Genomic DNA, 25,951 nt, shown 5'->3' with positions numbered 1-25,951 from the left:
ATGCTAGTTTAGCGATTACTGGGTATTTTTATAAATATGAATTGGTACTGTTTTTCTTTTTATTTGAGTTGAATGTGTGATAGTTGTGTGCCGATATGTTAAAACTTGAGAGGAAGCTAGCGACCCCAAAAAACACCCCTCCCAATAATGGTATGGCGACCCTGTGACGTCACAATTCAAGATGGCGGCAACCACACAAGCCAATAAATTATCTATAAATATGTACAAATGAATTTGTTAATTTATGAATATTTATAAATCAAATTGTAAATTGTATCTCTTTATAAATTTATTTGTAAATTCATAAATGTTTATTAATTTGTAAATCTATGAATGTTTTTAAATTAATTTTTAAATTTACAAATCAATTTGTATATTTACAAATACTGACAAGTTACTAAATTGATTTATAAATGTTTATCAATTTACAAATTAATTCATAATTGTTCAAATTGATTAATTCGTAAATTTACAAATATTATACATTATTACACATATTTATCATTCCATTTGTGATTTGATAAGTATCAAGAAAATTATTTATGAATATAAAGATATTCTTCAAGTATTTTTGTTCAATTCATAAATATTTATAAACTATATTATAAAATGATAAATCTTCTATATTAACCTGATTTCTGCTATATTTTGCTGCTTTCCTGTTTCTTTCTTTACTCCACAACATTATCAATTTCTCAAGGGTTATACACTATTTATATCTCATATCACGCTTTTCATATCTACGCCTTAGTTACATGAAGGAGGACTTTACATGCCCCTATAACCACTGACTCAATAGCCAGTAGCACGCTCGTACCCAGCGCCCCGGAGAAGCCATAGGTTTAAATCGTGGGCTTAGAAATAGATTTATGTCAGATCAAGCTCAACAAAATAAACTTTCTAGAATTCACAGCTGTCTGTTTTCTTTTGTTTTGTTTGTTCTTGACAGATCCTCAGAATAGTTAACTATGTGTGCACGCCAGAATGGGCGATCTTCTACAGTTAACCGTTATTTCTTCTAACTAGCACGGCCTAAAACAAGACGCAAGTTGACGATTTTGGGGGGTAAAATGCTGTACAATGGTGATACGTTCTGAGAAACGAAGATCTACAAAGTACCTTATTGTTGGCGCTGTTAAGATACCCCGTCACAAAGGGGAGTTATGTCACGGAAGGGATTTAGCCACGGAAGGGAGTTTGCTACGGAAGGGAGTTTGGCATTCCCAGGACAGTTTGCTTCTCCCAGCATGCTATTGGCGGAAAATACGATCTCTTTCCCAGGACCGCCACTTAGCGCTCATGCGTATAATGTATTCCAGAAAAGACTCGTACACGCATTCAGTGTTGGAATAGTGCTGTTTATTAGGACGCTGCGGAGGAGCGTGAACCAGTAGTGTATCTTTATTATCAAAGTTTGCAATATGAGCAGAGGCAAAATATTCTCCTACCCATCCCTCCCCAATAAAAGTGTAAATGGTAGGCTAGAACATATGAAGGTAAACATTCTGCATTTGCTCGCAAATGATGCCTTTCTAGTTAGTATTAGTTCCGGGCTTCAGCCCATCACTGAACTCCTATTGGCTTCTGCTCTACCTGCACGTATCTATGTCTGGTACTTATTGATCACACACAAAAGACAAGACTCTCGCGAAACATATAATCAGTTCTTAGATATGATCTGTTAAAAAGAATATATGACGGGAGGCACAGATACTGCTGTTGTAGAACTTCTCCAATTACAGGTGTACTCACTGTGTATGTTCTGTCATCCAATGTAAATAAGCACCAAAGCTAGTGATATTAACAACGCCACGCCCGCGAAGTACCCTAAGTGTAAATCGCTTCCTTCTGTCTCCCCTCGTATAAACATGACGGGGTCTTCAATCATCTCTCCACCAGCTGCCTGCTCCAGCCGTGTCCTACTGTTCATCACAACCTGTTTCAGGAGACTACCTGGTAATAACTGTGCACTACAGTCGAATGTTGCGTAGTAGCCGATCACTGTTGTCCCTCTTTCTGTTCCGTATGGGAAGTGCGGAGAAGGATGAACAGTGGCTACGCTCACGTCTCTTCGTACCATATCTGATATCCTGGAAGACAACATGCAGACTTGTTGCCATTTCTCGAATTTTAGTCTTGTAAAGCATAATACCGATTTTTTGTTTCCTTCGTGATACGAAATCACATTGAAAGATTTATTGAAAGCATTCCATCCACTAGCATAATTGTATAATTTGCTTTATCACAATCTATAAAACAATTTGCAAACCTGTTGTCCTCCATACCTATTGTTATCCAGTGCACCGGAGGATTCTTGCAGCTCTACCACTATCGCTTCTGTCAGCAACTCCGCGACATCTTTCTGTTTCTGCTCTGTCATCTGTTGGGAGAGAATAATGCTAACCCTAACGTACCCTAACCCTTGTAGTTATATTCAAAAGAACATTCTTATCAAAATCTTTTCAGAGGCATTGATAAAGTAAAGGTTTGGTAATTAATACACTAATTAAGTAAATAGATTTAACCACACATAGGTATGAATTCCAATTCATTCTATGTAATGGGGTCAAGGCCAGAGATGAGGATAGATGCTAACACTGTGATAGACTGTACAAGAGCTGCGCCATGAATTTGACCTGTTGCATGTCCGATGTGCATACCCTTTAGCCTAGCTTGGGTACCACCCTCCGTAACAACCGCTGGCTCAATCTTTTCCTCCGTACTAACCGCTGGCTCAATCTCCTCGCTGGCTAACCACGGAGGGATTGAATACTACGGAGGATGGTACCCAGGTAACATTTAGGACAATACAAAGGTTATCATCCACATGCGTATGAATCACATGAAATTGCAACGTTTTTTCATTAGGTTTACCTCGTGTAGTTCGAGGTCGACTTCAATAAGTACTGTTTCCCTCATTTCATCAGTCTCGTGCACCTGTCTCTCCCTGTGACCCGCTTTGCCGGCTGCACGTAACAATAAATATCATGTGAGAAACGCTTTGGGCATCATTTACCCGTAATCACCCATATTTCAATCATGATTCAAGCGAAGAGAAAGAACTGTAATGCACACGATATCCATTACCAGAATGTTGAGTTCCGCCTCCCGTGCAGATAGTCCAGAGATCCGTCCCTTTGCCGAGGTCTGACACTGAGAGGAGCACAGCACACGTTATCACAGCTGAGCACCACACACTCCACATTGTCGTCAATATCACCAAGTTCTACTCTGCTTCCTTATTTCTTACTTTCTTCTCATGAACTGTGTCCATCAGAAAATATGTAAATGATGAAATAGAAACAGAGCACATTCTGTCGTGACTTAAAAGCCAATACGTCATCTGTAAAAATAAACTGGTACAATAGACAGTTTGGCATTTAACAGGCTCTTAACATCCACTATATGACATTTCTTCTGGGGAGACTATAAATCACAGCAGTAGATCACAACCTTGGAGATAAATCACCGCTAGTGTCATAGATCATCATGAAAGGACCGCACTGACACAGGCGCGCGCGCGCGCGCACACACACACACACACACACACACACACACACACACATACACACACACACACATACACACACACACACAGACATCCATCCGTCCATTCACAAGTGGACAAAAATACAAGAAAGGGGAAGCTACATGATCTTCTGATGAGTCCAGATGTGGATTGTTCACTGTTGCATCGTTAAAGGTAACGACAAGGTGCCATCTACATGTACACAAGGTCAGATCAAACTGTCAGTTTCAGCCCGTCTGAACTGTATCATGTGGACGGTACGTCAGAAGGTATATATTCTCAGTGAATATGCAGGTCAGAGGTCCAGCAATCGAACAGTGATAAACAAATGAAATAAGATCCCTACAGTCCACACAATGGCCCATAACGGTAGCAAAACAATGCAAGATAAGAGTAACTAAACTCTCTGTCTTCTCCACTTAAGTCATATTAGAAAATCAGAGCTAAAAGCGCTTAGACTGGTGAACATAGGATAACTGTATTGACTAAAGAATTAACGTACTGATGTTTGACATTTATGTATCGGTAGGGGCATGACATGATGAGGCATGGACTACACCTATCTTGGCAGGAGTCACAATTACGCAGTGGTCTGACATTAAATATCAAATGTCAGGTTAGAGGCGCGGTCACGCTGGACCTTTCTTTTACTATAGGAAAAAAAGGCACCCTGGGTCTGTGACAACATGCACAGGGTCCCGTAGACACCGTTAGGTCATGACATCCGTCGTACTTTCCAACTGTTCTTTTTTTGTCACATTAAAGCTTTAGAGCATGTCGTCATGTTCTAAACTTATTATCTTGATCTCTGCAAATGTCAGTTTGAGTACAGCTCGAAACTTTGGATCAATAAAGTATCACAGACACATTATTTCCAAGGGGAAATATCTGCTGATTTTTCTTTCAATGTACAAAACCTATCACATACGAGATATGGTTTGATTCCATACTAGTGAACAATGGCATTTAGACACCTACCACTGTTTGTGTCAGACTGACGTATTACTTACACAGCTCGTTGACCCGACCTTTATCAGAGGTACGTGGTCTAATATTTGCTGAAGTCTTTCTTTATTTTGCGCCCAGCACAGAGTTTACTGTGTACCTTGTGGTAAAAGCTGCGTCAGAGAAAACTTTGGACTCTGCTTGTTTTTTCCGCCAGGACTGGTTGAGAACAGCAGATTGTCTGAGTGGCATAGGCAAGTCTCTTACTAGTATGCATAATCAATGTCATTTGGCCATATGTGGTACGACGTTTCATAAAACCGGGTGTCTGAAAATGTGGCTATTGTTACCGTTTTGTCTGAGTAATGCGACTAGCCTAACTTGTTACGTTCATGCCCACCCACACATGGACTCTGATCTCTCCAAGACAGCTGGGGTCGAATGAAAATCATGAACGACTGGTCTTTTCGTAGACAAGTAAAGCATCCAACAAAATGTTCTCTTAGCTGTAAGATGCATTGTTTCATCGTTGTTCGTGTTGATAATTGTCAGCCCTTCACAATATGCAATTCAGAAATGTAGCCGTTTTACCGTCTTTCTTCTATCAAGGTCTGACGACACCATGTTTGAAAGGTGGAAGATCGTCGTGCTCTTCTGCGTCGCCACGTCTCTGGCTGGTGTACACACCTGCCCTCCGGAATGTACGTGTTTTCACGATGTGCCCAGCGTGCAGTGCAACACCCCAACCCTGGACCATATCCCTAAGGGCATCCCGACTAACACTACTCTGCTTCAAATAAAAGGTAACTGTGACATAAACATAGCCATGCTCTTTTAGAATAAGTGTAACTCTCTAACTTAGTTTTGTGGACAGTAACACCGATTGTTACCTTCGCCAAGATGGTTATGTTTTCGTAGCTCGTGTTGTTTTGCACATTATGATTAAATCAGTATATGTTGTTTTATCTAATGTAGGGACGGAACTTCAAGAGGTCAAAAAAGGCGATCTGGCAGGCCTTCTAATGCTGAAAACCTTGTATCTCTTCAACAACAAACTACACACAATCGAGGTCGGTGCCTTTGACGACATCCCAGCGATAGAGACCATCGAGATGGGCGGCAACCAAATGTCCGACATCCCACCTGGTCTCTTCGGGAGCTGTGACAAGCTACAGAGTTTCGTAGCGGATGGGAACCGACTCACTAAGATACAAGTTGGGGTTTTTAACGACTTGCCAAGCCTACAGGTTCTTATTTTTTTCATTCACAAAACTGCTATTTTTCATAAATAAACTAGTTGTATCTAAGTTATCACATCAATTATAACCATAGAAATATCTAATCATAAAACCTACGCACATACATGTGCAAATGACCTCAGTTGCTATCGAACCAACCCCATATCAGGGTCTTCTTCTAACCCATAATTCTAGCCATTGACACTATGTATCAAATTTGGTTCTGTTATATCACTATTTAGGTTGTACGAATCGGCAACAACAAAATCGAGACCATAGAAGTAGGCGCCTTCTCGAACTTGTCCAAGTCTATCGTCTTCAGCTTGGAAAACAATCACATCCGGGAGATCAGGAAAGGCGTGTTCGGTGCTCCACAAGGAGCCACGCAAATCCAATTACAGAACAACAACATTTCTGTCATTGAGCCCGGCACATTTTCTGCATTCAGTAAAATGTACATGCTCCTGCTTGACAACAACGTTCTGTCTACCATTACCGGCGCGCTGCAGGGTTTAGATACTGCAGAAATTATAAGCATAAAGAGCAACCAGATAGTGGCACTGGCCGAGAACACTTTCGAAGGACTTCAGAAGCTACGGCGGCTAGACCTGTCTGACAACCAACTTGGCGCCATCACTGGGCAGGTGTTCGTTAACCTTTCAAGTCTGAACTCTCTTGACCTTCACAACAACAAGCTTGTCCGCATGGACTCACCGCTGCCTAACGGCATAGGACAAGTAATGCTGTCCTCTAACCTGCTTTCTAAAATACCTCCCTTATCGGGCGCGCTCGACACTCTAGACCTGTCGCACAATCCGCTGGAGTCGCTCGTACAGGGACAGTTCTCCCACATCCCCAGCATCACCACCCTTGGTCTCTCTGGTATAAAGTACTTCATAGAGAAAGGCACCATTGACGCGGGCGTGTTTACTGGACTCGGCAGGCTGGGAACTTTGAACCTCGCCGATAACAAGCTTACTCGGGTCCCGTCGGAAGCGCTCGGGAAAATCAACCAGTTGAACACGCTGAATCTGGCTGGAAACGAGATCACAAATCTCCACCCGAGTGACTTTGTCAACCAGACGACTATTATGACGCTTAATCTTAGGTGAGCTATTGAATCTCCCAGTCTATGATATTGAACAATATGATGTGAATATCAGATTAGCCAACAAGATAAGTCTTGTATTTGAAATGAAATGAAAGGACAATAAGCAAGCGTAAGTTATCATGTATTGTACACATGCCTGTCCCAATGTTTTAGAGCGGCTGCTTTAGATTGATGTCTTTTCAATGACGCCAGATTATGATGAAGTTAATTTTCTTGCAGTGGTAACAATCTGACCTCGGTGCCTGAGAATGTACTCGACAAACTGACGCAGATCCAGGAAATAAACCTCTCCGGCAACCCCATCGTGTACGTGGGTCCGAGGGCCTTCCGCGGCGAGCAGCTCTTCATGGTTCATTTGGATCATACAAAACTCCGGATCATAGGTAAGAAACACGTCTCTACCTAACTCACACACACTAGGTATGACAAGTCCACATAAAAAGTTCCTTTCTGCTATAAGCAGCTATGTGCAAAGGCTGTTCACGCCGGGTGTCCCCTTGTGAATACTAGTTCGTGGGTGCAATTTTTAGAATATTTGGCAACGTAGTTGCAGTAACGGCTCCGTCATTGCGGCATCTGCAAAAAGGCGTACCGGATATATTTATATACAGAACAATGAATCAGACTAAAATCTGGGTTGACTCCTGTACACTGTGGTTCGAGGGTATGAACAGAGGGAACTGTCTTCACAGGTACAGACAACGTTAGATTCTCGCATACTCTCATGGCATTGGTAGGGAACCATGGGTGACTGTGAAAATGGTAACTCCATACAATAGATAGGAAACTTTGCCGAACTTTGCCCAGCTTAACGTCAAATATCATAGAAGTAACATTGACAATACATTAACCGTGCATTGAGTACCATACATTATACACATCGGCACCGTGTATTTGTATGTATTAGATGGAACTGCCTTCAATGAATCCGTGCAAGTGAAGTCACTGAGACTGAACAACAACTATCTGCAGTTTCTGCCGGGCGGGATCTACAAACCTTTGACTTTCTACGGAGACTTGGTGGAGCTTGAGGACATGACTAACAACCCTTGGACTTGTGACTGTCAGATGTACGAGTACGCGCAATATGTGAGATCTCCTGCGGTAAGTTTGCTTTCATGGTATACCGGCAGTTGATAGTTTGCTAGGGCACTAAGGTTAATTGCTTCATAGGCGTTGCGTTCAAGAAGCATCGGGCTCTATGTTTTGTCGCTTGTTAGAGATTTTTTGAGATATCTGATTTATCATCCTTTAATACAATCAATGATGTGGACACAACAAACTTTGTGTCTTTTGAAGTGTTATATATTTTTGGCATTGAACCTCAGGCAAACTCTCGCGAGACGAGCAGGCTAGCCATGAGTGTCAAACACGGTCAATGCCATATTTTGCATAATCCAGGTCGACTAACGGAAAAGTCTTGTAGAAATTGCAGTTGCTTGCAGCTATCTGGCTCTTTGTAACTTTTCATATCTGTTTATACAGGCCTTTGCTCTCAGTACTCTCGAATGTGCGGGCCCAGGAAACTTGACAGGGCAGATTCTGCGGCAGGTCCCGCTGGATGCTCTGAAATGCGACTGTGCTCACTTCTCAATCCCGAAAATAGAAACCGAAGGTAGCTCACCGTCGGTCCCTATTGGACATGGGGCAGTGCTCAAGTGCAAGGTAAGCCAGCAACCGTATCAATTCCACTTTTCTCATTTTACCTCTTTTAGGTTATTTGGAAAGCATCATTTCCACATAACAATATATCTGTGATCAGGAAAATATTTTTTGACAGATGACAACATCACATTCTTGCTCATGATTATTGATAATATGAATTACGATATTGACAATGATGTTGATAACGATAAATGGTGATAACCAAACTTATACCAAGTATATATCCTACAAAGAAGGCGAATATAGAGTTCAACATTTCATGAACTTTTTAACTTCTAGATAGACAGCTGTGAACCTTTCCTTTCCCTATAATCAGCGGTCCAATAATTACTTTTTTTTGCCCTTTAGGTGACGGCCTGCCCTGAAGCAGCGGTCATCTGGACGACTCCTACCGGCGTGAGTCTGACCTCCGACTCCCAACATCCGGGTCTCAGTGTCCTGTCAGACGGAAGTCTAGTCGTCGTGTCAGCGTCATCAGAGGACTCGGGCACCTACAGCTGCATGGCGGCCAACTACCTCGGCAAGGCTACGGCAACGGTCAACCTCAAGGTCACTAACGGGCCCCAGACCACCACGGACACGGATGTGACTACGACGGGAGCCACCGAAGTGAGTACGACGGAACCCGACGGAAAGAGCTCGACAGAAACGGTCGTCTCGACAGAAATGGTCGTCTCAACAGCTCGCGCTAGAACGACGGAGATCGGCAAACCAACCTCACCTTATGATTCGCAATCTACAGTTTCTGTTATCAACACGAGTGACAGGGCAAAGGTCAATATGTGGGTCACACTTCCGTTAATGCTCACATATGTTGTGATGCTTTTCATTGTGTAGAGTTACTGTAAGAAGTGACTGCAAATAAAAGCATGTTCCGTGAAAAGTCCATTTGTCAGCTTTATTGCACTTCACATTCAACAACCGAGTTTTTCATTGCATTATTCATTACTTATTTCACAATGTTAGGTTTTTTATAAATAAATTGTCAACTGACAGTCAAGCATCAACCCTGAAAAGTAATATATAGTTCCTAACCTGTCAGTCATGACTATTCATTCACTTATCGCTGAATTATATCTGAATTGTCCAGATATCAATTTGGCACCAAATTGAAATAAGATGAGAGCCTCCAGACTTTGGCCTACGAATGTTGAAACCATGCCAAAATAAACATCAAGGCAAGCGACTGCCTGTCTTGGAAAAGGTAAAGACGTGAACAGCTCCCGCTAGTCTGGCGGCCTTGGAGCTGCGGACTGCAGACACGATGACGTTTATCTTGTCGTGATACCGTAGAACCGCTAGGGCGCTGCCGAAATGTGACTTTGCCTCTTCTGTTCCCAGAGTGGCGAGTGTCTACGAAGGAAATAATCAGTTTCAGTTAATAAACATGCAAATATGTGGTGCCGCGTTGGCTTAACAGTTAGGGTGTTTGGCCCAGAACCCAGAGGTCCTGGGTTCGAATCCCAACATGCCACCGATGCTGTGCCCTTGGGAAAGGCAGTTTACACGACTTTCCTCACTTTACCTAGGTATAAAAATGGGTACCTGACTTCGGTTGGGGAGGTAAAAGGCGATGGAAGAAGAGGTTTGGGCTTCGCCTTCCAATAAAGTGCACAAGACGGTGGATAACTAATAACAACCCACTGCCCCTTCGGCCTCAAATGGCTATGGGACTACCTTTACCTTAATATACAAATATGTACTTACGGTTAGGAAACCATTACGTAACATTTTACTTATAGCATACCTGGGCAAGCTGACAAGAATCATCGGTGGTTTGATAAGAATCCATCCCTTCTTCGTATATGTAGACACGACCCTCCTCCCCTCCGTACAGTTCCTCGGTGGGATCGTCCGTTCTTAGGGGTGCACTGACGAGAAGTTCGTCTGTTTAGGAAAGGACGATTGATGGTAGTCAACCACAGAAACAGATGGTATGACTGGTGTCTATCTTTATCTAAGACACAAACTAACTACTGTTCTGCTTTCATTAAACTCTCTTTCTGTTCGGACAACATGAACTCAAGGATCCTATGACAGCAACATCTTGCCACAAAAGACAAAGAAGTAGAAATAGGAAATATCAAAAACAAATATATCAATTTCTCTCTCTTTTTTTGAAGCATTTTAGGCAAGCATCATTTGTCATATAGCGGTATGATATGCCTATATCGCTTTGGTTCCTTTTTTCTCTAAAACACACCTTTTCCGTCCATGTTTATGTCAGCAAAAGCCACGTCCCAACCGAATCGAGAGTAGTCCCGATCTCCACACAGACGTTTGGCCGTTTCCCCTGTTTGGGCGTTTACCAGCACGACGGAACCGCGTTGGTCCCTGGACGTGCCAGTCTTCCCTAAAATGACGAGCAACATGGTTTCAGATTAGCCTGGAATCCAGCCTTGCTAGTTTTGGTCTGCTCCCAACGTCGCTATACCGCCAAGGCAAGTTTTAGATTAGCTATGAAATCAGGATTGGCTCATTGTTCTACTGTTTATTCTTGAGAACTGATAACTTTGTAACCTGACGAGTTGATAACGGCACATACCTGCTGTCGGTGACGCGTATGCAATGTTCGGGTTCAAGTTGTTTTTGGACGGTGATTCCGCAGCAATTGCCTGGCCAAACTTTCCGAACTCCGATGTCCCTTCCACTGACTTCTCCTGAGGAACTGAAGATGGCGGGACGAACACGGAGGCTCGTCCGACACTCTGGGTGTCATTTTGAGAGTACGAGCAGTTTTTTCTACGAAAGCAACAAATAGGAACACTTATTCGAAGGTTTCATTCATTTCAGAAATACTCAATCTTTTCATAGTAAAGTCTGGTCGTCCGCTATTGCTAGCACTCCGCAATTATTTTAGTTACATGTCGGTAGCTATGCATGATATGGTGACGGTTACCAGCCAAAATCGTGACTACTGCCTTTTCTTTATCCGTCCAAGAAATCATACCGCACCAAATGATGCTGGGGTCACATTTCCAACCCGGGGCCCGGCCGGGCAGCTTGTGGGAACGAAAACTCCGACATAAAAGACAACAATACACACAAAACTTTTGAAAAATTATTCCTTACCATACGTTATGTATATCCTTGATATGCGTCTTTTATTCTTTGTTTTCTCAAACAGCCCGGCCGGGCCCCGGCTTGGAAATGTGACCGTAGCATGACAAGACCATTCTCACCTTGCACAGTGTCGCCATGTCGGAGAGCCGACCAGAACCTTTGAAGACATGCCGTCCTGGTGGAGCCCGAGTACACGCGTCCCGAACCATTCATAATCCTGCGGGATTCGAAGGAAATACAAGTTCCAGAGATATAATTTTTGCAGATCCATTTAAGCACCTTTCAGTTCTAAATGCGTAAAAAAAAGTTACAGAAATTCACAAACTCATCATACCTGTGTGCCGTTTACTCTCCAGTCGAGATTCTCCGCAGTTAGCGGGACAGTAGACTCTGAAACAAAGTAGGTAGCATTTTCCTTCTATCTCTGTCTGAGGTTCTGATTAGTAACAAGCAATGTATGTTAAACCCTTCAAAAAGGCTGGTCGACTGAGAACGTAGCATCCACCAGGCCTTTCTCCGTGGGTACGAATCGTAGCATAAAGAGGAATAATTGTCTAAAAGATTCCGTCCGAGGGAAGGGTAACATTTCCCGAACTGCGCGAGCTAATGAAACCACCCTATTGTTGCCAAACTCCCCTGGCAAATGCTAGTGTTCTCCATATAGACAGCTTTGTTAGTCTAGAGACTACTGAGAGCACGCCATGTGTCCCACCTTTGATGCTGTGTTTAGCGTACAACAGTCCCACAAAGCCGCGCTGCTGCCCGCCTGCTGGGGCGAACGGAGACCCGATCAACAGGTCCGCGGCACCGTCCTGGTTCATGTCCTCTCCCGACAGCGTCCAGCCAAGGTTACAATATCTTTCCTGTGTTCAACAAAGGTTTAAGATATATATGTCATAATGTTACTTTGTCTAAGGACTAGGTGCTATGTAAGAAAGCTGTATTTTCCATACTTCATTTAAGGTTACTGTATTGCTAACGTTATACTGCTTAGAGTTTTGTAGGAATTTGATTGCGGCAAAATTTGTGTCGGCATTGACCGTGGATGGAAACATAGATAAACACAGCATCTAACAAACCTTGCACGTTAGACGAATGCTTGGTTCTTGGGTAGAGAAACCCTCCTTCAGAGGTCCTAGGTACACATAGACTTCTCCCTGAAATACAAACGGGCAAATGACGTAAGCAGCTTAGAAACGTTCCAGGTTCTGGAAATGTTGTAAAATGAACAACATTTTTCGTTTGAGTTTCACATGTTTTATTTACCATCTAGATCTTACCGTGTAGTTCAGGAAGGGTGACCCAACTGAAGGTGCGCTGACCGCGAGGTCATTGATGCCATCCTTGTTCAGGTCCACCACGGCGACTGCTGTGCCAAAACGACCGTTGGGCTGAAGGGTAATAAATGTTCAGATGAGATCATCACACAGAAGGACTAGCCTGACTAAATCGCGCTCCTAGCGGCCGGCTCGACAGTTACCACCCCCTCTTGGAGGGGATAAATTTACCCCAGCCAGGGAGAGTTGTGTGAACACAGGCTAACAGAAGGACAAGTGTCTTGATAAGTTTCATTGCTGTCATAACTCTATCTATGTTTCATATGTTTCGGAAGCAGATGATAGACGATAAATTCTCACGCAATGACCCTATATGCATTCTGCTAAATGACTAACCTCTTTGCCAATCAAAGTAATATTGGCTTCCTTGTCAACATCGAGGTCTTTGGTCGGTAGTTGCCCGTCTTTTGTAGAGTAGATGATGTAAACAGCGCCATGTTGTTGGTTACCAAGGGAACCGTATCCAGGAGCACCAATGACAAGGTCGGGTTGACTGTCTCCATTCAGATCCCCGGATGCGAGAGACCTGTAGGAGATAATGGAATGTTGGCACGGAATGCTCTTTTAAGCCCCCCCCCCCTCCACTGGACGGCGATCGCGCTACGATTTGGCTCCGACACAAATTTGATTTATGTAACTCCTGACTTCAGAATAGGAAGATCAAACAACATGTAAAGAAAAGAAAAGAAAAGACAACAAAACGTACAAAGCGTAAAAGATTCGTGTCTATGTCGAATTTTACGTCGCAGCCGCCGAGGTCGCCTCCCTAGTGGAAAGATGGTGTAAATAATTTAGATGGCACGGCTTTTTACAGCTCTTGAAAGAGTTGTGGTCAGCGTGATCCTTTGGAACGGGGCGGGGGGGGGGGGAGGGGGTAGTGAACACGAAATGTAGAAATGATACACGAAACTAATCTCCAAGCAGATCTACACGGGGCGCGAAAATCGTATATGCTAGCCAGAGAAGGTCCAGCCAGCCAGATAAGCTCCTACGGGGCTGGCTGGAGCTTATCTGGCTGACTGGACCTTCTCTGGCTAGCATATACGATTTTCGCGCCCCGTGTAGATCTGCTTGGAGATTAACACGAAACCAGTGGTAAGTGATGATAGTATAATTCACATTCTCGACACAAAGAAATGCGTGAAACAAAATGACACAGTGGGACCGCACCGTGGGGCGTGTCGCAGGTATGTTGTCACAAGAACTGGTCCACAGATAAAGTACATGTACTATAGTACTACATACGCGCACTGTTGAGCGGCGTAATAACATTTCTCAGTCACTGTACAACAATGGTTTGTTATAATTATTTTTGCAGTACTCAAGGATCTACCAAACTTACAACTTTGTAATAGAAATTGTTTTCTGACTTGAAATTGAACTCATTAGTGAATGGCCACAATACACATTCAGTATTTGTTCCCAGACAACCATCTGTGAAGACTATTCACAATCCACAGGGTGCCAGGTAGCACCTCACCTGGCTTATCGGCACCCCTCGGCAGTGTTTGCACACAAGGTGTGTGTGTGTGTGGGGGGGGGGGGTATAAAACGATATCTCAGGGGCAAACCATTCATGTGCTGCTAGGGTAGCCAACATTTACTTGGGGATCTAAAAAATTGACGGAAAATGTAGAATAAAAGGTCTGTAAAATTCTACCGGCAGATTCTTATGACCGCATAACTATTAAAACCGTTCTAGAAGGAATATCCTATCCAACTACTAGTAGTTTAACAGACGACGATTTCCGAGAAGTCCCTGTTTAGGCAGAAATGCGACCACAGGCTATCACGTGAGTACTAATATGATTATTCCGGTGACGCCATAATAGGTACTTGCTCGACTGGTTTTTCTACCTTTTCGGGCAAGACAGTTTTCTAGAACTCGTGCCAAGCACGAACACACAGCGATTGATTGTATCGGTGAGCTTAGTTTGTGACCAGGATACAGCAGCTGGCGCACTCTGCGCACGCCTGCTAACACATCAGGGCGTGTGTGAAGAAAAGACGATAAGCAGGGAAGACTCCGGGGCTTCGACAGATGTCGGGGACGCAGCACGCTATTCTGGAGGTACGTCACTACTGTTGCTGGCCTTGCCTAATAGATGTAAATTGGTCAACCAAATATAACCCTTAGAACCTACATCAGGATGTACATGTATATCGGGACAAGATCGTTAGGGGATTTCCTGCGTATCTATTTTTTCAATCATTTGTCCCTCAGTGATATTCGTACATCGTGTTGTTTTGTTTTGTATTCTCTACAAAGACCGCCATATTGCCAACCTTGTGAAAATGTCCCGTTATATGTGCCAAGGTGATTATTAAATTACTTCGAGGTTAGACATCCAGGTAATAATATACGCAAGGCAACAGTTACTCAAGCGACCGGATAGAATTTTGGAACGGCCAGACTTCCAGACTACCAGTGTCACTGACGAAAGTCGAAAGGTAGTGGACGCTACCTGAAACGTCGGACTTTTTCCAAATTTTATCCAGTTGCTTGAGTAACTGTTACCTTGCGTGATCATTGGATTGAAATTAATCTTAATGTGCTACTAGAGAGCACAATAAGTACACCCAACAAGTAAATTCTGTATCTTATGCTTTAAAGTAAGAAAGTTGTCTATTTGTCCACAGAAACCACTAGCCGTCACAATGTTGCTGTTTGGGGTCGTCAGTATGTTGACCCTGATGTCTGCCCATGCGTGTCCGTCCGGGTGTGTTTGCCTTCGGGTCGGAAACATTCCCAGTGTACATTGCACTCAACCAACGTTGGAACGTATCCCACAAGGCATCCCAAACACCACAATAACGTTTATGATGACAGGTATGACTGCTTAATTAACATGAATGCCGTAGATGCAGAAGCACCTTTTTACCTGTCCTACCTTTATGTCTTTTTATCACCACAGAACACTCTTGAAAAGTAAGCTGTAAAATGTAAGTTGTTGAAAAGTAAGTTGTAGAAAAGCATACAGAGGTTCTGATGTCTAGCAGATGGACATGTAACGGAAATATTGAAAGCAATGCCGTGAGGAGCACAAATTGAATCTCATTAGACAGGTTTATCGTTACGATATCACATTATTCATAAGCATGCTGCATTTGTTACTTCTCTACTTTTACCATTCAGGTACGAGGCTTGCATCGGTCAGACAGGGAGACCTGGCAGGACTGCCCCTCCTCCGTACCTTGTACCTGTTTGATAACCAGATCCAGACCATAGAAGTCGGATCCTTTGATAACAACCCAGATATCCAGGATCTCTCAATTTATAACAACAAAATTTCGGAAGTTCTTCTGGGAGTTTTCCGGGGCCTGAACAGTCTAAGAGAATTAGACATGAGACATAACAAGATCACGGCCATCCCAGCTGGAGTCTTCAATGGGCTGCCTAGGCTTCGGGTATGTTATGATACCTTTTTATTCTATTCCCAGTTTATAGGCAGTGTAATCCCCATACACTGAAATGTTTTAGAGAGGTACTTAGTAGAGATAGGTAATCCAAACAAAATTTTCACCTGGAGAAAGGCTACCATTGCTTTTCTTTGAAACGACGAGATACTAGTCATCATCCTAACGACAGCAGTATTGGTCGTATCATCTTACTTTGCGCAGCAGGTATGCAAAGAGACAGCAAGACACAACACACGTCTGCCCTAGGCAACAAAAAGGGTCAAAAACTTAGGAATTGAAAGCTATATGGTCCTTAGCCATATCTATAAATTTCTTGTCTTGATGAGTTGCGTAAAACATTGAATTCATATCACATGTGTACTCCTTGTTTTCTCAGGTCGTGCGACTTTATGACAACCTGATCAACTCGATGGCAGTGGGCGCTTTTTCCAATCTGTCCAGCGTTGAAGTCTTTAACTTTGGAGCAAACAGATTAACAAGGATTGCGAACGGCGTGTTTGGGAGTCCACAAGGAGCGACCTCATTGTCTTTACATGAAAACAATATCGTGGTGATAGAACCGGGAGCGTTGTCAAGTTTTGTAAGCATGACCAGTCTATATGTCTACAGCAACCGCATCTCAACTCTACAAGGCGTCTTTGAGGGCCTGCGTGAGGTGACAGAGGTAGATGCTCACAACAATACCATATCAGCTTTGAACGAAGGGGATCTTTCCGGATTAAAAAAATTGCAAGAGTTAAAATTGAACAAGAACAAAATCTCCACCATCGCCGGAAGAGTGTTTGTCAACCTAACAAGCCTAAAAGAACTGAACCTACAGGACAATGAAATCAGTGACATTGGAAACGATACTTTCTACGGACTGTTTGGCCTAAAGAAGCTATACCTGTCCGGAAACAAACTGGAAACTGTCACCGGTGGCGTTTTCGCGCACTTAATTAGTCTGGCCTCCTTGGAGCTGAACAATAACAAGATCTTCCGCATGGATGCGCTCCTGCCTATCGGACTGCGGTATCTCTTCCTCAAGACAAATGCGCTGACCGGAATCCCAACTATGAACATGGAACAAATCCAGGGACTCGACCTGTCCTTTAATCCGATTGATGTTGTACGCAACCAAGATCTGTTGAAATTAAGTAGTTTGACAATTCTTAACTTATCTGGAATCAAAAATATCATGGCACGCGGAGAAGTTGATCCGGATGTGTTTAAAGGACTTGACAACATCGCGTTCCTGGCCTTAGCCAGCAATAACTTGACCCGAGTACCGACGAGCGCCTTCCGACACTTCCCGCGACTGACGTTTTTGGACTTGTCCGGAAACAACTTCACGAAATTGGAATCCGAAGATTTCGAAAACCTGACAAATATTCAAGATCTGGATCTTAGGTAGGGATTTCGCCGTTTACTTCCCTCATTTGTGATATGTCAATAACTTCCTGTCATTAATCCATGCAATGTATTTTTTTAGAAGGGGCGTAATTGTGGACGATATGTACAACCCGGGGCGGGGTGGTTTCCGCGTCATACATGCTATCAAATGTGAAGTCTGTAAAAGGTGGGCAATGTTGATGTAGAATATGTGCCAAACAGCTGCTAAAATCGATATGTAATTATTCCAGCGCCAACAATCTGACAACAGTCCCGCAGGAGTTCTTGGCAAGTCTGTCTACACTCCGGAGCCTGGATCTGTCCAAAAACCCTATCGTGTATGTTGGGCCGCACGCCTTCGGTCCTCAACTTGTGGAAGTTAAGCTTGAAAACACCAAACTCAGAATCATAGGTATGTACGATTGAAATTCAGTTCTTTTGCCACTTAAACTTACAGTTATAGGGACAGATCATGAAGGAAGAATCACTATGGCACGAGGTCCCAAATATTGTTAACGGCCTAGAGATATGTTAACCTTCAGGAAACTGAAGTAGCCCATCCCATTCTCTATGAATTAGAGTTAAGCAGCATGGAGAAGGTTAAACGCTCGATATGGCCACACCAAAACACAATGTCTGAATAAAAAGTTGGTCTTGTGTCATTGTCGCATTCCTCTGCAAGAAAGAATTTGTCAATATTGTAATTTATAATAGATATAATTGAGGACGAAAGTCATTTTGTCGTGGAATGTACATTATACAACGATGAGAGAAATATCCTTTATAATTGTATACAGGATAAGTTCCCTAAATATGTAAACAGCACTGCAAAAATTCCTATTTATTATGAAACTGAACAAACCATGTATTACGAGTTCCATATCCACATAAATCTACAATTACCTTAAGATGCGAGAAGAAGTCGAACCTGTAAATAGTAGACAAGTATAGATTAGTCCTATTAGATGCAGTAAGATATCACCTTCTATTACGTTATATAATCACTACTACATGTATTCCATTGCTTATCACCATGACCTGTACTTAGCTTATTTAAGCAAAAATGTACAATAAAGGTCTTTCATTCATTCATTGTTAACTAATTTAGAACAAGCATAATCGGACTCACCCTCAACATTTTTCTTGGCATGATAAAAACATAGAACATAATGAAGTTGTTTTGATAGACGTCTGTTTGCTGAGAAATGTACTTTTGATGTCTTCACTATTTAGATGAAGCTGCCTTCAACAGTTCACGAAATATCAACCGCCTAACACTGATCAACAACTACCTACAGTACCTGCCTGAGAACGTCTTCAAACCGCTGACCTCTTACAAAGACTATGGAACCCTGACCCTGGCCGGCAACCCGTGGGTGTGTGACTGTCAGCTGGCAGGTTTAGCCGCATGGCTCAAGACACCAAACGTGAGAGGAAAATATTTCATAAGTGTTCATTGGCTTCCTGTATTGTGCCTAAATCCCTCACAACCCCTCTTGTGCCGTGAGTAACGTTGTCATGCCACAATTTCTACGGATGTCGATATACTCGATACACCAGCTGGTTTTGCGTTTAACTTATTACTTTCTAACATTTATACAATTCATTCGAAGGTATCCGCGATCGAGGACTTCCACTGCATCTCCCCGCCACCCCTGGAGGGATATGTCGTGCGAGACGTGCCGAACAACTCGCTGAACTGCAGCTGTGCGACGGAGGCAAGTCCTCGGATAGACACAGGAGGAGGCACGACTAAGGCGTCGATTGGAGACTTCGCCTCTCTTCAATGCAAGGTATCTATCAAATCATGCCGTATAGTGTCATCCACAAAGGCGTACTTGCTTGAGTAAAACGTATCTCTCCCTTCATATTACACTCCTCCTGCCTGGACTTATTTGTTCCAAACATCTTGTTTCACCGAAGGTCAATGCGTGTCCAGGAGCTGCAGTACTGTGGACAGTCCCTAGAGGTCTGTCTCTCACCTCCGACTCCGAATTTCCGAACTTGTACGTCCGGTCGGACGGCACACTCGCCATCTCGGCAGTGACTCCCGGGGACGCGGGTCTCTACACCTGCATGGCGGTTAACGTCTTTGGAACAGCCGAGGCCGGGGTGGTTCTCAACGTTACCGCAGCCACGGATCCGCCGTCTGGCCAAGCCGTAGGCGTCCACACATCTCACCATTCTATCAGTATCTTCACCACAATCCTCGTGTTTTTGTGCATACTTTTTATATAACTATCTCACTTTATAAGTGCAGGGTTCGAATACTTAGAATTTGAGATGCAAAGGCAGTAGGTACATTGATAAGGAAAATATTTTTATGTCCATGACCTATGACCGGCCAAATTATATACTATTATACACTTACATATATTATCATACACTATATACTACTATTATTATATACGATAATTTCACCCACATGTATATTAGACCTCCTTGCAAAATTATTGGTACATGTAGTTAAACGAGACATTATTCTAGTGTTGTATTAGATCTTATAACACATGATAAATACATCACTTGTATAGTATAGTTTTTTTTTCCTTTGGACGATATATCTATAGACAAATATTGAGAACTATGTATGGAACATGTGGTGTATAGTATTTCGTGTTTTTATGTAATTTCATGTGGTGTCACTGCTGTATGTTGTTTCATGTTTGGATGTTATTCCAATGTTGTGTACGTTATTTCATGTGGTACATGTTATTATTCAATACTGGACTGCAGCAACTACAATAATGGGTTAGAGCAAGAAGAATCCTGAAACACGTGCCTTCATGTTGATGTAAGAAGAGAAGAAGTTGAAACTAGAAGTACATACCAGCCAAGCCGGGCATACGGCATGCTACTTGTGTAGGTTGCGTTTGGGGCAGTCAAGCCGATGTCGTTACCGGCATTAGCATGTAATCCACCCCTGTGCTGTAAAAGTGATGACTTTTCAAAGGCCGATAACCTGTCCTGGAGATTCAAATAAAGAAAAACAGAGTTTACAGCGTTTTGAATAACTGAGGAGATTATGCAGGAGTCATAAAAGTAAATCTAGGCTCCATTAGAAAACGAAACTACGCCTAACCATAGGACTAAGTTACTACTTACTAGTTATACAAGTATTACTTTGCTCACCTTTAGCTTTTGCCCAGGCCGGATGTAGATACCTCTGTCCGTTCTCTTCACTGTGACGTCAGCAAGAGTGAGGTCCCCACGATTGGGACGCACGTAGAAGCCGTTATTCTCCCTGTCACTGACGGAAAATCAATCCATGTCGATCGGTTTTGTTCAATTGTTTTATCACTTTCATCAACCTGATAAGTAAACAGGTCATTTCCCTGTACATCCTCATTATATTATCAACACGTCAGCGGAGGAACAAGCTATCGAGACTACTTAATCGTTCCGATTCAGTATACAAGTACGCCACATTTGTCGTACCAAGTACTCCGTTTATGCAGTGCAGCATAAACAGATACACATACATCTGACAAACACACAGTAAATCGTCGCTTCATGGCAAGTTTCGACATCAAACGATGAAATACCGACGATTCATTATATAAGTTATCGTTATTATGTAATGACTCTTGTCACTCGCCTGAGCAGCTTAGGATTTCAACTTACTTCTGAGGGGCTGTAATGTGATCGGCATTGCATCTGATGTAAAGTGGGTTGTGGGGCACCGAACACGCACTGCAATAAACGTAAAACAGTACAGTAGTTATTTCTTTAAAGAGAGTAACACAGTGGGTCCATCAGATAAGTACTATGTGACATTCACGCCGCTAATTTGATGCATTACAGGCCGTGATGGATTTTCATTGTGGGGAAACGGTGCGTGCGTTAATCTTTAACTAACATTTCTCCATGAAGCAATCCCAAAAATTTTGATTCCACAGTTGTTATTTGATAGACTTAAAGAAACGTTATAAAACGACCACTCGCCTCATCCCATGATCCAGCATGTAGACGGTGTTGTCCCAGATGTTGGCGGTCCAGACAGCCATGTCGTCCACCCCGCCCAGGAAGTACGTCTGGAACTCCTCGATCAGGAATGGGGAGATTCTAGAGAGCTCTGGAAACGCCTGGACATAGGTACGACGAAAAATTACTGAACCGAGTTACGACCATATAGCAATATTCTATATCTCTGAGCAATACTAGCTCCAAGTGCGAGTTTTCACAAAGAAAAGGTCCCTGTTGTTTTCATGAAAGTAACGTACAGTGATGGACTACTTTAAGAAGAAGCGCGAACAATTCAATCGACTACGTATCCCAATAACCCGTGGCCTCACCTTTGAAAACACCAGCTTCTCCCCAAGTCTGTAATGTCATTAAACAAATGTAAGTATGATGATGATGAATGTAAATACGTGCGTAAGGTACATATTCATGAGAACTCAAACCCAAAACATCTTACGCGTTCATCTCAACAAAACTGTTTTCGACATTGCACACTACAAGTATGGAAACTTGGAACACCAGAAACAAGCTTTACAACGTTTTCTTTCTTTTTAGTCAGACACGACTGCCACTTATATCACTGATATCGTTGAATAGCAATGTATACCTGTCCCTGAAACATGTAGCTAAGTTGATATATCAGCTTTGATTGCTAGCACTTATTCGAGTGAATCACATCCTGACAATATTTTTAGGGGGGGGGGGTAGTTACACTGTAGTTATCCTACCTTCCGAGAAACATAAGGGCCGTGCACTCTTCAACAGTAAAGGCGTCCATAATGGGTTTCCCGTAGAACTCTTTGTAGATGTCCACAAGGTCCTCGACCGGAACGTACCTGGTACATACACGGTACAAAACGTACACTGATGGATACATACGCTCGAAATAAAGCCTCAGGACACTACGTAAAAAACAGTGCTCCTCACCTGACACACGTACACGGTCGTAATAGATAGAAAATATGTCTAAAATGTGATTCAAGCGAGAGAAGAAAAACAATACTGAGTTCACTCACCATTCCGAAATAGCGTGGATGTAATCTAAGTCCCACTCAAATGTTCCAACAACATCACCTCCTGTGACAGTGCACACAACGTCATATAATCAACTCCTACAATCAAAATGTTCTGGCCCATTAATTCTTGGTTTTGTATTCTCAGTGAATAATTAGGTAGCTCAATGTTTTATGAAATGGAAACATTGAGTAATGTATTTCCCCTCTTTTTCAAACGACCAGCGTCACTAATTCCATAAACCAAGAGCGGAAAAGGTAGTTTTGACAAAGTCTTGTAGAGATACTGAAACCCACCGTTAGCCCCACCCGATAGCAACATATATACAACATATATGTCATACATACCATACAATATCATACATATTGCCATTTATTACTTAGTTAGCAGAATTTATAAATCCATATTGTATTTCTGTTTTGTAGTTTGTAGTTGACCGTACAAAAGTCGCTGTACATTAATTATGTTGCGTCAGTAAAGCTGTCTTTCCGTATTGAATATGACGTAACAGCCGGTAGGCTCACCAGGATCCCCCGCAGTATGGGCTTTGCCAAAGGATCCGTGGAAGTTGACGTCACCCATGGTACTGAGGAAACCTTGGTCTATCCCCAGGCTGTGCCACGAGATGTCTGCTACTTGGTGCGACACTATCCCCAGTAGGAACACCACCAGTTTCTCGGTAGCCTGTTTGTATCATGTTGAGTGTGAAAGAAAGGCAAAGAGGGTTGAAAAAAATAGGTCGGCGCTAAAGCCCACCTCACTAGACCAGCGGCACGCTGGCGACGTCGCTGCGGCCGATCGAATTGACAAAGCACTCAACAAATTTCATCGACAAAAAACGAATTTTTTAAAGCTTTGTGTGTTTTGTTGTCTTTTTGGTCATACCTGAACGTTTTGAACGATGTTCCCATTATAAAGTCAAGGGTAACACATGTACAAATCCAGTTTAGGACGCAGCGACGCCGCCAGCGTCCAGTGAGAGGGGGGCTTAATGCTCATAGCATGTCACAAGTATAAAAGCTGGCAGCGACGTTCTTGTCGCCAGTGCAGTGCATATTCCAACATTTCTTTAGATATTTCACTTATAACTTACAAGCCAATCTTTTAGGTTACATTATTGAAAAGAATGTGTACATAACTGTAAATTCTATTGTGAAAATTGACTGTCGATACATGTATTAACCGTTCATTTTAGATATGGTCACGTTGTTGCAGATTATACGAGCATGCGACTTTCTTTTCACATCTAGCCTCTCTGCGGGATGTTTACGTTAAAACTCATACATTGAAAACGGAAATCACCTCATTCCATGGCATGGGGTATTTCCGCCGGATGTGGTTGATGGTGGCGTTCAGAAACCCCGACCAATGAGTGTCCTCGGAGACATCGTGGTACTTCCCTGGTCCGACAGGAAAAACTCAGTTAACTGCCGTTACAGCAACAGGTTTAAAAGCGGATGTGTGTCATTGCGTGAGGGCAGACACAACTGAACAAGAACGTTTTTGCAGAAAAGGCGGAATAAACGTGTAATGGTAAAAAGACAGGTGCCATCATAGCCTTATTTGCTATGTATACTATTACAGTAATGGTCACCTTCAAAAAGAACTGGTAGCAAGTTACTCACCTTCCCCACACACTGGATCGTAGTAGGAGTCAGGATAAACGTTACCGGCCTGGAAGGCGTCTTGGTGCTTGAGTAGCAGCTGGATATTATAATGTTGAGAAAAAAAACGATACCATTTTCTGTTTTCGTTAGCCGTATACGTATACATCAACGTCAATTTCGGAAAAAAATCACTTGACAGGAATGACTCCCCCCGGTATAAACTAACGCCATTTAGGTCAACCAGAAAGACGTTGTGGGGCTTATTTTAGGCCTGTAAAATCCTATGGTGATGGTTTCGTACTTGGCAAATGAGCGGGATTTGAAGTCATAGTTCATCTGTTATATTCATCTAGATGTACTTTATCATTCTGATCCGGTGCCCTGCTTCAATGTCCGTCTGAAGGAAGCACGCCGTGGGGACAAATAACACATTCTAGTTGGAGGTAGATGAATGTTAGTCTACATTGATTTTGCTCATCCAGACGCAATTCTAAAGCGTCTTTGGTCTGACAATAGATGCTGCATTATGAGCGTGTTACCTGGTTGTAGTCCATCTTTTCAGAAGTGCTTTTAAAGTTGAGCATGGCCCTGTGACCTGAAAAAGAAGGAATGTCCTTTGCTTCAATCCGATTTTGTACTACACTGTATATTCCGTCGCGACTACGATACTCCCTGTAATGCGTTGTACTGATACATGGTAATGATGTACATTGGACTTTATGCACTCTGTGGGCAAACGAGAGATCCGAGCCGATGTCCTGAAGAAGGCTTCTCAGCAGTGGTAGTTTTTACATCTATCTATTTGCTTTCGCAACCTGATTAATTAGATACAGTATTTGTCCAAAGGGTCGAGCTCGGAGTCCAGATCAAAGTTCGGTACCTCCGTAACCGTCGACCCCCAGTTATTTCGCTGTGCCCGTGAGTTACTTCCTGCAAAATTGCCAGAAAGGGGCAGAAAAAAAGTTGTCATACCAATCTCTGTATGAGTCGTGAGACCGCATCCCTCACAAGGTAGCAGGAAAACCCCACAAATGATTCCTAACGTGAAAATGTAGGGCAGCCCCATGTTTACAGACACACGCTGTCCGGGTATACATGCACCGAATAGCTGACCTCCTTTATGTAACAATAGATAACAAGTGGTCTCGTACCAATGTTTTAGTGGCGATACCAACTATCAGGGACAGCAACTATTTACTTTGAGGTTGGATTTACAACATTGTGAAGTCTGTTTGAAATTCCAAACATACCAGCAGGTCAACGCTGTAACATGATTTGTTGACTTTAGAACACTTCAATTGATGTTTTGAACGAGCCTTGTCATGAATAGTTCAAGGTACAGGGTCAGTGTTCTTCAGCTTACTTGCTTATGTCGAGACTGGAAGGTCTCGAGTCAGTGTTCTAATGACCCCTTTTGTTCTACCCTGAAACGTTATCGGGGTTTTGTTCACTATATATGGGCAGTGGAATTAAGTCTTTCAAACGGCAGTATTTGTAATTACGCAAACGTATCTCCATCTGTCTCTTCTACATCATTGTGACGAACAAAACATCATGATAGCAGTAAAGGTTGCTTTATGTTGTATGGAAGAGTTTGTTGTATTTTTGATTTTTAAGTGAGAGTTGCTCAGTGGGTTGGGTTGGTTAGATTGTCCTGAAGAATTGCCCTGACGTCAACAACACCCTAC

At 42.8% G+C, this 25,951-nt stretch overlaps 4 protein-coding genes across 7 annotated transcripts in view; 2 read left to right on the top strand and 2 right to left on the bottom strand.

The window, feature by feature from the left end:
* Nucleotides 1-1,401: 1,401 nt before the first annotated feature.
* Nucleotides 1,402-3,483, bottom strand: LOC136426749 (uncharacterized). Its single transcript, XM_066415484.1, has 4 exons — nucleotides 3,088-3,483; nucleotides 2,875-2,966; nucleotides 2,286-2,380; nucleotides 1,402-2,090 (listed from the first exon to the last, which is right to left on the bottom strand). The coding sequence occupies exons 1-4, from the start codon at nucleotides 3,203-3,205 to the stop codon at nucleotides 1,766-1,768; spliced, it is 630 nt and encodes a 209-aa protein (XP_066271581.1). The 5' UTR covers nucleotides 3,206-3,483; the 3' UTR covers nucleotides 1,402-1,765.
* Nucleotides 3,484-4,627: 1,144 nt separating this feature from the next.
* Nucleotides 4,628-9,371, top strand: LOC136428179 (insulin-like growth factor-binding protein complex acid labile subunit). Its single transcript, XM_066417516.1, has 8 exons — nucleotides 4,628-4,728; nucleotides 5,084-5,277; nucleotides 5,450-5,721; nucleotides 5,955-6,820; nucleotides 7,043-7,206; nucleotides 7,731-7,927; nucleotides 8,309-8,488; nucleotides 8,837-9,371. The coding sequence occupies exons 2-8, from the start codon at nucleotides 5,097-5,099 to the stop codon at nucleotides 9,323-9,325; spliced, it is 2,349 nt and encodes a 782-aa protein (XP_066273613.1). The 5' UTR covers nucleotides 4,628-4,728; nucleotides 5,084-5,096; the 3' UTR covers nucleotides 9,326-9,371.
* Nucleotide 9,372: 1 nt separating this feature from the next.
* LOC136428176 (phosphatidylinositol-glycan-specific phospholipase D-like) lies at nucleotides 9,373-25,845 on the bottom strand. Its single transcript, XM_066417509.1, has 22 exons — nucleotides 25,236-25,845; nucleotides 24,803-24,858; nucleotides 24,282-24,360; nucleotides 23,959-24,056; nucleotides 23,181-23,340; nucleotides 22,659-22,719; nucleotides 22,371-22,478; nucleotides 21,975-22,002; nucleotides 21,625-21,764; nucleotides 21,304-21,372; nucleotides 20,812-20,929; nucleotides 20,510-20,646; nucleotides 13,225-13,414; nucleotides 12,832-12,942; nucleotides 12,631-12,708; nucleotides 12,264-12,414; nucleotides 11,886-11,941; nucleotides 11,671-11,768; nucleotides 11,034-11,230; nucleotides 10,692-10,841; nucleotides 10,236-10,375; nucleotides 9,373-9,841 (listed from the first exon to the last, which is right to left on the bottom strand). The coding sequence occupies exons 1-22, from the start codon at nucleotides 25,327-25,329 to the stop codon at nucleotides 9,662-9,664; spliced, it is 2,499 nt and encodes an 832-aa protein (XP_066273606.1). The 5' UTR covers nucleotides 25,330-25,845; the 3' UTR covers nucleotides 9,373-9,661.
* LOC136428177 (insulin-like growth factor-binding protein complex acid labile subunit) overlaps nucleotides 14,464-25,951 on the top strand; it is a 29,087-nt gene continuing 17,599 nt past the window's right edge. Inside the window, exons 1-8 of one of the 4 annotated variants that reach the window (XM_066417510.1) lie at nucleotides 14,475-14,959; nucleotides 15,529-15,718; nucleotides 16,025-16,296; nucleotides 16,685-17,697; nucleotides 17,931-18,091; nucleotides 18,913-19,106; nucleotides 19,293-19,472; nucleotides 19,603-20,678. In XM_066417510.1, coding sequence (XP_066273607.1) covers nucleotides 14,930-14,959; nucleotides 15,529-15,718; nucleotides 16,025-16,296; nucleotides 16,685-17,697; nucleotides 17,931-18,091; nucleotides 18,913-19,106; nucleotides 19,293-19,472; nucleotides 19,603-19,917 — 2,355 coding nt within the window. In that variant the 5' untranslated portion in view covers nucleotides 14,475-14,929 and the 3' untranslated portion in view covers nucleotides 19,918-20,678. Of the gene's footprint in view, nucleotides 14,960-15,528; nucleotides 15,719-16,024; nucleotides 16,297-16,684; nucleotides 17,698-17,930; nucleotides 18,092-18,912; nucleotides 19,107-19,292; nucleotides 19,473-19,602; nucleotides 20,679-25,951 lie in introns of those variants that run through there. The other 3 variants (XM_066417512.1, XM_066417513.1, XM_066417511.1) reach the window with 3 other exon arrangements.

The sequence above is a fragment of the Branchiostoma lanceolatum genome, chromosome 2 (assembly GCF_035083965.1).
Source record: "Branchiostoma lanceolatum isolate klBraLanc5 chromosome 2, klBraLanc5.hap2, whole genome shotgun sequence".
NCBI lineage: Eukaryota > Metazoa > Chordata > Leptocardii > Amphioxiformes > Branchiostomatidae > Branchiostoma > Branchiostoma lanceolatum.
This window is presented reverse-complemented; position numbering and strand designations above follow the sequence as displayed.

Bases quoted from the DNA above. Each gene is read 5' to 3' on its own strand.
- LOC136426749 (XM_066415484.1), bottom strand. From the start codon at position 3,205: ATGTGGAGTGTGTGGTGCTCAGCTGTGATAACGTGTGCTGTGCTCCTC. The intron at 2,381-2,874 runs GTAAACCTAATG...CTCTCCCAACAG, and splicing joins TCGACCTCGAACTACACGAG to ATGACAGAGCAGAAACAGAA. The intron at 2,091-2,285 runs GTATGGAGGACA...GTTGTCTTCCAG, and splicing joins GGTGCACTGGATAACAATAG to GATATCAGATATGGTACGAA.
- LOC136428179 (XM_066417516.1), top strand. From the start codon at position 5,097: ATGTTTGAAAGGTGGAAGATCGTCGTGCTCTTCTGCGTCGCCACGTCT. The intron at 5,278-5,449 runs GTAACTGTGACA...TATCTAATGTAG, and splicing joins TACTCTGCTTCAAATAAAAG to GGACGGAACTTCAAGAGGTC. The intron at 7,207-7,730 runs GTAAGAAACACG...TGTATGTATTAG, and splicing joins TACAAAACTCCGGATCATAG to ATGGAACTGCCTTCAATGAA.
- LOC136428176 (XM_066417509.1), bottom strand. From the start codon at position 25,329: ATGGGGCTGCCCTACATTTTCACGTTAGGAATCATTTGTGGGGTTTTC. The intron at 22,720-23,180 runs GTGAGCCTACCG...GCACTGTCACAG, and splicing joins CCATACTGCGGGGGATCCTG to GAGGTGATGTTGTTGGAACA. The intron at 20,930-21,303 runs GTAAGTTGAAAT...ATTTTCCGTCAG, and splicing joins CACATTACAGCCCCTCAGAA to TGACAGGGAGAATAACGGCT.